Here is an 11103-nt window from a genome sequence, read left to right as displayed (position 1 = left end):
CAGTGGGTCAACTAGACTCAAGGTTCTCTGTGTTAAGATGTAAAGACTAAAGACCTTGTTATAAATACTTATTTCAATAGTTGCCATAGCATCACTAATGGACTTGGTGTCCTCTGACAAAAAATAAGTGAGACGTTTCAGAGTCAATTCCCTGAGGATGTGGGAATTTGCATAAAGCGTTTTCCTACATTCAAACATCAAGCCCTTTTCTGTGGCCTATCTTAGAATGAGATACAAATGTGCCTATAGCAGCATTTTAAATGGCACCCTATTCCCTGGCCATTTCAGACACAGCACATGTCTGGGTAGATGATAGTAGATTATATCGTGGAAACTATCAGTAACCGTAATGTACCATCCTACATCTGATCCAATTGATTTCATTAGTCACACATAGGTAAGCAACTGCATGCTGATTACATACTTGGTTAGAGATAAATGCTAAATGCCCTGGGTCCTGATGCATGTGAAATATTTTCTAATGCCGCCCTACTTTTGTGAGGAACAGATTGTGGCGTCACCATAGAAACAGAGGGTGGTTAAAGTAGTCCTGAGTATCCATGGGACTGGTTTGATTAAACAGATAGTTCACCTATGTCATGAAATTAAATGAAAAGAAGTCCATGTTAGACGACACAGCAATCCCCACATTGATTTTGTTTACATAGCCAGGGCTTCCACGGTGCCACCAGCTGCAAACGTTGGAAACCTTTACCCTAAAAAACTGGCTGAGTGAATGAACTCCAGGCATACAGGAATCCTGTTAAAATAACTTGAAATAAAATAATTAATCTATGTACAGATTATATATACCTAGTATATTATGCTCAAAATGTGTGTATGAGTTATTTCACTCAGCTCCCTTATGGAAAGACTATCCACCTTTGGTTTCACTTCTAACATGCTCATAATGTGGAGAGCCAGCAGGAATTCACTTCTAACATGCTCATAATGGGGAGAGCCAGCAGGAATTCACTTCTAACGTGCTCATAATGGGGAGAGCCAGCAGGAATTCACTTCTAACGTGCTCATAATGGGGGGAGCCAGCAGGAATTCACTTCTAATGTGCTCATAATGGGGAGAGCCAGCAGGAATTCACTTCTAACATGCTCATAATGGGGAGAGCCAGCAGGAATTCACTTCTAATGTGCTCATAATGGGGAGAGCCAGCAGGAATTCACTTCTAATGTGCTCATAATGGGGAGAGCCAGCAGGAATTCACTTCTAACATGCTCATAATGGGGAGAGCCAGCAGGAATTCACTTCTAATGTGCTCATAATGGGGAGAGCCAGCAGGAATTCACTTCTAACATGTTCATAATGGGGAGAGCCAGCAGGAATTCACTTCTAACGTGCTCATAATGGGGAGAGCCAGCAGGAATTCACTTCTAACGTGCTCATAATGGGGAGAGCCAGCAGGAATTCACTTCTAACGTGCTCATAATGGGGAGAGCCAGCAGGAATTCACTTCTAACGTGCTCATAATGGGGAGAGCCAGCAGGAATTCACTTCTAACGTGCTCATAATGGGGAGAGCCAGCAGGAATTCACTTCTAATGCAGGAATTCACTTCTAACGTGCTCATAATGGGGAGAGCCAGCAGGAATTCACTTCTAATGTGCTCATAATGGGGAGAGCCAGCAGGAATTCACTTCTAACGTGCTCATAATGGGGAGAGCCAGCAGGAAGGAGATGAGGAAAAAGAGGCCATTTCATAGCCACCGACAGGTCTGATTGGAGTGCCATGTTATAATGATGGATTGCATTTAGGTTGTTTACCAGTCTCAAGCACTTTATATTCTGGGGGCAGCTCACCCCATCTATACAACTGCTATTGAACACAGCCTGTGACTAACCCTAACCTAACCCAGTATCCACACATCACTCCTTCAAAGCTCCACTCTACCACATGTAGCCGATATACATTGTCAGTCATATTATATTTTTTACTCCCAACAAACTGTTTATTACAAGAAAATGCAAACATCATTACAGATATTGTGTAACCTAACTCTCCAGACAGAGGATCTCTTCTTCTTCTGTTGGGTTGTAGAAGGCAGCTGTGTGCTGTTGGGAGAACGAGGGGAATGAGGGAGGCGATGGCTGACTGGGTAAACTCTGATCCGTTAACACCTTCTCTCTCATAAAAAGGTTTCCTGAGAGCCCCCTCGTCTTCCTGTCCTCCTTCCGAATGTTCCTGAGCATGCTGGTTATCTGGCGCCGGCACTTGACCCAGTCTTTACCACATTGACGCATGTCTAAACGGCGAAACTTGGTGGTGACAAACTGTCTTATGGCAGAAAGTTTGTCCGGGTCCAGTTTGTTAAGGCCCAGTGCAGGGATGCCCTTGAGATTGCTGGTGGCGAGTTCACATTGGGAGAAGACCGCGTGTAGAAGGTATTGCACTGTTGCCCTAGGCGTCTGAAACTTGTGTGCGGTTCTAATTGTGCTTGCAGGAAGACGCACATTCCACTTCATGTAGCCCAGCCAAAGCAACTCATCCCTCTCTGTGTGTGTTATGCTTCTCTGAATTTGTTTGCCTGCAACAGGTGTCCTTTGAGCTGACAGAGGAGTCTTCTGCAAAGGCTCAGCAGTGGTTTGGCTGCCAGGCAGATGGTTCGTCATTAGGTGGCTTTCTACTACGGCTTTGGCAAGCTGGATAGTTTTATCCTTGGGGACATGAATTAGCAACCTGCGAGAGACATTGGTCACTTTGTCTTGACTAGCCAAGGGGCTACAGATTTCTATTTGGACCTGTTGCTCTGCTTCCTTAATCGACATTTGATCATAGTCCACCTCACCCTTCACAAAATATTGGTCGTTGGTTTTGGCAAGCTGGATGGGTTTATCCTTGGTTACCTGACTTGGGATGGGTTTATATAATATATAAATAATAATATATGCCATTTAGCAGACGCTTTTATCCAAAGCGACTTACAGTCATGTGTGCATACATTCTACGTATGGGTGGTCCCGGGGATCGAACCCACTACCCTGGCGTTACAAGCGCCATGCTCTACCAACTGAGCTACAGAAGGACCCTTGGTTACCTGACTTGGGGGTCTGGGGGCTACCACCCCGGTGAGTGACATTGTGTTGACTATCTGGATGGGTTTATGCTGAGCTAACAGACATGGTCGCCTGGTGACCTTCATAATGTTGCTATGCTGGGTAGGTTTATCCTGGGAGACATGGGTCACTTTGTCCTGACTAGCCAACGGGCTACAAAGTTCTATTTGGACCTGTTGTTCCTCTTCCTTAATCAACACTTGATCATAGTCCCCCTCAAACTTCACAGGACAAAGCTCCTCAACCTTCACAGAACATGACCCCTCAACCTCCATAAGACATGGCTCCTCAACCATCCCAGTACATTGTTGGTTCATACCATTTGGTTTAGCCATGCTTGGCACTTCTCTCACGGTATGCATTTGATTGTCTCTGTCCGTAAAGGTGTCAACAAAGAGAGAGGATTGAGATGTGTTATCTTTGTAAAAGTCTCTCTCCGCCCTGAGATTGACAGCTTCGACTTGCAGAGCATCATGCCTGGACTGCAGATATATAATATAATATATAATATATGCCATTTAGCAGACGCTTTTATCCAAAGCTTTAGCAGACGCTTTTATCCAAAGCGACTTACTTTAAGGACTTCCTCAGGACCTCACACGATACACAGGTGCCCAGGTCCTGCTCTTCAGTTTCTTCTATGGTGTCAGCATAACTGTCCCTCAGGTCAGCACCTCCAACCTCACTAAGGTCAAGGCACTTCTTCACTGCCCTGTCATAGCTCTGCAGGTTTCCTTTCCCTTCTGTCTGAGCTGTGTTCGGACTCAAGGCATCGTCCTCTGGGCGAAGGAAGAGGGATGGGGCAAAGTCAGGGTGGTCCGGATGTAGGTTTGGTTTTTCTGAAATATGAACTCAAATTAGACATCAGTCTCTTCAGACAGACACTTAAATTATTGCACTGGAAATGTGGTGTTCTATGCAGTTGCCTGTGTGAACTGTCTGACAGTTTACGGTACATCACTTCCTTCATGAAAACTCTGTAGCTTGCTAGCTCTTTGTCGGGAAGCAACCACTGTCATAGGGAATGCATCAAATTGGCTACGAACTGCCCATCAACATACTTAAAACAAAGTGCCTCCCACAAATGCGAGAGGAGGTAGTAGGGTGCCAGTCGTTTCCCATTTGGAGTACCAATTTACCACCCAAACGGGAAGGCAGATCTGGTTCGGGGTTTTCAATCATTACCATTTTTATCCAAGTTTTCCTTTAACTTTGAGCAATTTCGTTCTCTCCAGTAGGGAATCGGAAAAACCCTAACCCTCCTCCTTTCCGATATTGGGCCTTGCACCCCCAAACACAACATTGCATTGTGAAGGTCCGTAGCTAGGTGTTCAATTCTGATGAACGACGTTAACTAACTAGTATTAGATAGTTAGCTAAGCTGTCGTCTGTTTATGCCAAATATTTCGCCTGTCAATGCGTTTGCGGGTTTCCGATTTCGAAGTTTTGCTGCCAGAACAGCCTTGTTTACAAATGTTAGATTTCGTGAAATATAGCTAGCTGTAGAGTATGACGCTAGTAGTTTTGCTGTTTTATGTTTTACTCAGCAAGCTTCTCAAACCGCGTCTTCAAACTGTTATGACGACAGAGCCAGAAGCGTCCCAGATCAATCATAACCATCCTTCTGTGTAGTTTTACGGCGAAAGGGGGATGGGCTAATGAAATGATTGGGCTAGTTGTTGGACCACCAAGGTAACTAGCTATGCCAAAAGGACACCAGCTCAAATTGTGGTTGCAATCGTAATTCGTAATTTTTAGCAGACTAGCTAGCTAAGTGAATAAATATTATACATGGCTGTTTTTTTATGGACTAACTAGTGTGCTCAACGTTTTGCTCTCAGTCATGTGCTGTGCTCTCACTTCCTAAACGTAGCTAGGCTAACTCGTTATCGGTAGCTAGCTTGTTAGACTAGCAAATTCTGTTATGGTCTTCTAACTAGCTATTTATCGGAAAGAGGACTGCAAGTCCATGGCACCAGACGGATCGATTCAGTTGTATTATATTGATCATGTTTACCTAACACTCGGGCAGTTTTTCCTATAATATCTGCATTCGCTCTTTGTTTTGGCGCAGCAGCTACGCTACCTGCTGTCCTTGCATGCCATAACCCGATGGATCCTAGCGGAAGTGACCTGGATTCGAGTCTGCCCCATGCAGAGAACCCGTGCCTGATCGTGGAGGACTCCCAGCCCGACAGTGCGGCACTGGAGGACGACCCGGACAGTAGCTACCGCGCCTTGCTCGCCCGCCGCTTGTCCAGCCTGCAGCCTGCCACCTCCCATAGCCCTGTACTGGTGAGTAGCACGGTGTAGAGACAGCGGGAGGTAACGAGTGAAGATGGGCTTGAACCAGCAACTGTGGTTACAGTGAACCTCCTGTGCCAAAATGATCCATGTCTACTGGCAGGAGTAGTACCGTAGATGAAGAGAGAGAGCCATAACGTTAGATTAAAATATCTCTAGGATATATATGACTGGGGGCTTGGGAGGTTTCCCATATGTAGAATTACTTTGCCCTACTTGCACCAATGTCACTTGATGTATCCATAATGGTCATTTCTGACTGCAGCGTGGGTATCGAGAGAGTAGCCCCCGAGGACAGCCAGCCAGAGCAGGGCTTGAACCAGCGACTCGGAGGGCAAGTACGCTAACGTTGCATCCTATAACATAAAGGTCTAGAGATCTTTTTGAGAGGCGGTAATATGCTTTTCAGTCATACAGGGAGGGGAGACAATAGGGGTATTGTTTTTGTCAGTTCCTCCTAGCCTGGTACCAGATCAGTTTGTGTTTTTGCCCACTCCATTGTCAAGCAAGAGAGCAGAAATAGACTCACCAAGACGAAGTTCCTCCTGCTACCTTAGTTTGTTGTCCGATGACCTCAATGGAACTTTGGGGCATATCAACTTAGGTTGTGACATGACATTACTTACCTCTATAAGTCTTTACAACTGATCTAGGACTGGTTTTGTTGTGAAGCTCCTATTCATTCATGTTAGAAGTGTGGGGATAACAGATCTCAAGTCAGTTGTCAAAAGCAAAAAATATCACATGGCTCAATTTGAATCCATTTAAGATGCATCCCTCCATCCTACCTGCCATGGAGTCAATACTGACACAATTGGATAGATGACAGCAGGGTTTTCATCAAATAATCCAGTCATGTCAGATCAGTACTTGTCCTACTTCATGGGAAGGAGTGATGCCTGTTGTTCTAATATGAACAGGGCCACTGAATCCAGCCTTCTCTCTCCCCAGGAGCTGATGTCCTCTCCGGCAGGAAACCGATACTCCGAGACAGACAGCCAATCAGAGAGGGTCCAGAACAACAATCACAACGGGCCAGGTTGGTCTCTCAAACTTTGACCACAAAGGACAGAGATTGGATACCTGGGGCCGTATGTATAAGGCATCTCAGAGAACGAGTGCTGTTCTAGGATCAGTTCCCCCTCTCCATGTAATCATATTCACTGGGATCTAAAAGGCCAAACTGATCCTAAATCAGCACTCCTACTCTGATACGTTTGATACATATGACACCTCACCATTTGAAGCTGTGGTTCTCTGTATGTGACTGCTGTGATGAGTATCCTTGCCTGGGACCTGAAGAGTTGCATTGGGTTTTTTAGTGGGATAATGCACTCTTATGGTGTGCAGGAAACTCGTGTTCGAACCCTGCCGCTTACATAGATTTGGAACATTTAATGGGGTGTTGGTCACTCCTATAGCAAACTAATATACCCTCAGAAACACTAAAAGTCCAGGCTGCTAAGTTAAGGGCACAGAAAATATTAAGTGTGAAATGTAAACTCTGGTTTCAACCATTGCAGCCATTATCAGAGTAATAACAATCATATAGCCTATTGATAGCGCTGGTAACATTGAAAGCAGTTGATAGCATTTGTCTCCCCATAGCAGACATTGTATTCTGTCTTAAACCTATTGAATGTATTTTCTTTAGTCAACCAGGAGGAAAGTCAAGTCCTAGAAGTTTGCTCCAATACAAGGAGGTAGGTACTAGGATAACATTGTCACCAAGATGCAGTGAATTGAAGTGTTTGTAAGATCATTGAGACAGCCAGCTGAGATGTTTGAGAAGTATGCTGCATTCCAAATGGACCCTGGCCCCTGTCTACTACCTAGACACTACTGTAGATCTGAGAGGATTGGATAGGTGGACGCAATATGGTGACATTTCCACCTAACCAATCAGAAGGCAAGATGACTCTATTACGCTTATATCTTTCCAATCACCTCCAATCTACAGAGGTAGCTAGGTTGTAGGGGGCAGGCTATGGGTCGGTTTGGAATTCAGCAATAGTCTGCTTTACATTGACACTCTTGATCCCTGAAACCATCAGGTGTGCTACAGAAGACATGGCCACGGAGTCTGGGGCGGACTCCACTACACAATGCGCCCAGCCTGAAGGTATGAGCAGTTTTTAACAGAGAAAGAAATAACCATCTGAGACATGTCTCTGAGATAATATACTGTAGCTGTGTAAGTTTTGAAATGCTCCATCAATGCTCTTGTTAGAAACTGTGCCAGTTTAGGCTGTGCCACTTTTTCGTCATCACCAGGTCAGTATTGCATTTCATGATTTTGAGCTGTGCATGTTTATGTTGTGTGTATTTTAGGGGGAGTGTTCAAGTTAGATTTTCTGGAGCTTTCTGAGAGCCAGGGTCCAGGTGACGTGGTGGGGAACAGTCAGGAGGAGGAGGGCCCTACTGCTGCCCAGACAGACAGCCAGAGACACAACCAGCCAGGTAACAATACTAACTTCTCTTTACTTCTCTTGACTCCATGGTCGTGTTTAGTAGGTGGAAAACCATTTTAAACGGGGAGAAACAGGGTGGTACTACCTGGGTCGTATTCATTAGGCAACAAACTGAACTTCTGAGGAAAACGGAAAGGAACTACCTGAACTTGTCCAGTAAGAAATTAGCTTTTATTTCATTTTCTGTTGCAAAATGTTTTGCTACAGTGTGCCTAATGAATATGACCCTGAACATGTTCATGAAGAATAAGAACACAGACATATTTTTATTTTACATTGCAAAATGTTTTGCTGCAGTGAATTGGACCCAGTTGAAATGTTGACCAAAGTGAAACATATTTTGTTGACTTGTCATTGTTTTGTTGTCACTAGGTGAACAGAAGAACACAACCAGGGGCTTGCCTTCAGGCAGTCAGGACAGAAAATCCAAGAGGTGAGAATATCCATATCCAGGATGCGTACCTACAAGATCATATTTAGTCATAAAGCCTCCGTGTACCACATGGGCTCGAGAGTCGAGCTTTAAAGGTCCAGTGCAGTCCAAAATATGATTTCCTGTATTTTACATACATTTCATTATTGTCTGGTTTGAATAATACCGAAATTGCGAAAATTATGATGATGCCCTTTTAGCGTAAGTTGTTTGAAAAGGCCGCCTGAATATTCTGCCTGTTTTGGTGGGATGAAGTTTTCACCTGCCTGGTGACATCACCAGGCGGTTAATTAGTTAATAGACCAATAAGAGTTCCAAACCTCTCTACCATTAACAGCTAGTTTTCAGTTTTCCCCTCCCAGACAGTCCTAGCTGGGAAATAGCTTTTTTCTAAAAAGCTATTTTTGTTTCTTTGACCATTTTAATTGAAAACATTCACAGTAAGATACTTAATTGTTACCCAGAAATGATTTGATATTGAGATAAAAACGGCTGCATTGGGCCTTTTTTAATAAGAAGGGCTGAATCTGAACATGAAAAGTGCACACCTTAATTGGAAGATTCACATGAATCACACATTGATGTTAGTGGGACATTGGTAGTCATTTTATAAAGCTAGGATTCGGCCCCAAAATGATCGATCCATACCTCAAAGATTTACACATGCTAGTTCTGTTGCTCAATCCCAAATCGACTCCTAGACAATATCTTATGCACCTGTGGAGCTCTGGGAAGATTTGATAGATGTAAGCAATATGGTAATGAGTCTAACTTGCCCAATAGGCTAGGTGGAATGTTCACCATATTGCTTTACACATCAACGTCTCTCAGATCTCCAGAAGTAAATAAATGGTCTAAGCGTTGATTTGGAATTGTGCATTAGTTAAATAAAGTGTCTGGTTCTTGCCCCAGGTCGGAGGTGAGCTCTAGCAGCTCGTCGGAGCCCCTGGGTCGTGCCGGCCGGGAACTGAGTGTCCAGGCTTTGCTCCACTCCCAGGGCCTGCAGGCCTCCGAGGACCAGGATCCCAAAGGGGACGACTCTGAGCTGCTGTCCTCTCAGGAGGACCTCTTCGACACTGACAAGACAGGTGGGCCGTCCATCTATCCACCCAACTATCTGTCTGTGTTATAGACATATACTGCCAGGGCTTACAGCACTTCTCCAGTTTGAGCAGCTCTTGTTGGAAGGGTTAAAACCAGTGTTGTCTGTTGTTCACAAAACAATTTGAAGGCGAGCAGAGTCACTACTGTTATCAACAGTTGACATGAACAATTGATCACAAAATTAACAGATGATAATGGAGTTCCCTCTCTCTCTGTAGGCACAGGGGTGGACAGCACAATGTCAGAGGCAGAGAACCAAGGAGTGCCCACCCTGACCCCTGCCCACACCCTGCGTCTGCTGCACCTCTCTGGGCAGGGCACCCTGGTGCAGGAGAGCCTCTCCCAGTAAGACCTCTCTTGCCTCAACACTATACTGCACACTCCCACTGAGTTGCAGGGATGCAAACTAGTCACCTTTAGGTGAGATTCGCCGTTTTGAAGCCAAAATAGGTGACCTACATGATTCTTATAGATCAGATGAGGGGGTTGGATCACTACTGGCTGTAACGATCGAGTGATGCGCGTTTGGAGCAATACTGTCTGTATCCAAGGCTCAGCAGATCGTTTACATAACAATAGAATGCAGCGCAGCACGCGACTGAAGAAAGAGGAGACAAACAATTGACTAGTTACAGCATCAGCGCGCGCTCTGGAAAGGCAGCGCGCCAGTTCCAGCAGCGCGCCCCTTGAACGAGAAAGAAGAGGTACGTTAGGCGAGAAGCCTGACCACGGAGACTGGGTGAGAAGGTGATGAAGCGTATTTCATGAGCTCTAACCGGAAAACAACTGGCATTTGGAAAGTTTGAGGTGAGGGAGAGAGTGTGGTGGAATAAGTATTAGTATTGTTATGTATCTTGCTAGCTGGATCGAATTATCCGTTAGCTAGTGTTACCTTTCTTTCCTCCCCTCCAGACCGTAGTCTAGCTCCAAGGCCAGAGCAATGTATGGATGCTCTGGGGTAATTCTCACATTTGGGGATCTTATCCTCTGCTAATGACGTGTTAGCCTGGAATTCCACTTAAGTAGTTAGCTTTTATTAAAACTTGTACATCATTTGAGGTAGTCCGAATGACAAAATAAAATAGTGGGCAAACGGAGCAAAACAGTCCGGCTACATCCCCGTCACACAATTACATTCAAAACCGAAAGTTAACTTACTACGTTACCCATAATGCACGTCTGTGTTTTAAAGCTCTACCCCTACTTTACCAACACTAGCCAGAGAAATATTGAGCAACATTAGTCAACTCATCTGATCAAGCAATTGAGTTTCTGGTGTGAAAATGAGCTTGCTAATAAAGTCAGACAGCTAACGTTAGCTAGCTAACATTAGTAACCTAACCAATTCGCTATAGTATCAACTGATATTCGACTCCTTGCCGTTCCTCAAATTATAACGCGTTAGTTGCTTACTGGACCCTGGAAATCTGTGTGAAATGTTAACTAATGTTTCCCCTCTACAGTATGTGGTTAATTTTTCCCTCTCACTTTTCCTGGCACATTGTAGAACAGATGTCCACAGGCAGAAAGTGTATAATGTAACACTATTCAGTGTAGCCCAAAGATATTGTTTTTGTTGTGTTGAACTTGACAGTAACACGTGTGTGTGAGTGAGGGAGGATTATATATTTTTTTACTCAGTGAAAGTTATTTTTGCACACGTAACCTTGTGCACTTGATCGATGTATATATTGGCCACTATAATAGAGCAAAAATAAAATGA

General features: G+C 44.5%; 2 protein-coding genes across 2 annotated transcripts in view; one reads left to right on the top strand and one right to left on the bottom strand.

Moving 5' to 3' along the window:
* Nucleotides 1-1613: 1613 nt before the first annotated feature.
* On the bottom strand, nucleotides 1614-3596 carry LOC124035525. The gene is made up of 2 exons (XM_046348984.1): nucleotides 3050-3596; nucleotides 1614-2858 (listed from the first exon to the last, which is right to left on the bottom strand). Exons 1-2 carry the CDS (start codon nucleotides 3584-3586, stop codon nucleotides 2007-2009), a joined length of 1389 nt encoding a protein of 462 aa, XP_046204940.1. The 5' UTR covers nucleotides 3587-3596; the 3' UTR covers nucleotides 1614-2006.
* A 1014-nt stretch (nucleotides 3597-4610) lies between these two features.
* Nucleotides 4611-11103, top strand: part of LOC124035524 (TP53-binding protein 1-like) — a 32742-nt gene continuing 26249 nt past the window's right edge. The window contains 9 exon segments of the mRNA XM_046348983.1: nucleotides 4611-4760; nucleotides 5143-5363; nucleotides 6324-6411; nucleotides 7027-7075; nucleotides 7427-7494; nucleotides 7704-7832; nucleotides 8216-8276; nucleotides 9189-9364; nucleotides 9599-9725. Of these exon segments, the coding sequence (XP_046204939.1) occupies nucleotides 5181-5363; nucleotides 6324-6411; nucleotides 7027-7075; nucleotides 7427-7494; nucleotides 7704-7832; nucleotides 8216-8276; nucleotides 9189-9364; nucleotides 9599-9725 (881 nt within the window). The 5' untranslated portion in view covers nucleotides 4611-4760; nucleotides 5143-5180.

Source organism: Oncorhynchus gorbuscha, linkage group LG05, assembly GCF_021184085.1.
Source record: "Oncorhynchus gorbuscha isolate QuinsamMale2020 ecotype Even-year linkage group LG05, OgorEven_v1.0, whole genome shotgun sequence".
NCBI classification, from domain to species: Eukaryota; Metazoa; Chordata; class Actinopteri; order Salmoniformes; family Salmonidae; genus Oncorhynchus; species Oncorhynchus gorbuscha.
Note: the sequence above shows the minus strand (reverse complement) of the source record. Positions and strands in the feature narration are given on the sequence as shown.

Coding starts and splice junctions, on each gene's coding strand:
- LOC124035525 (XM_046348984.1), bottom strand. CDS start 3,586: ATGGCATATATTATATATTATATTATATATCTGCAGTCCAGGCATGAT. Junction 2,859..3,049: donor CCCCCAGACCCCCAAGTCAG/GTAACCAAGGGT, acceptor ATCCCAAGTCAG/GTAACCAAGGATAAACCCAT.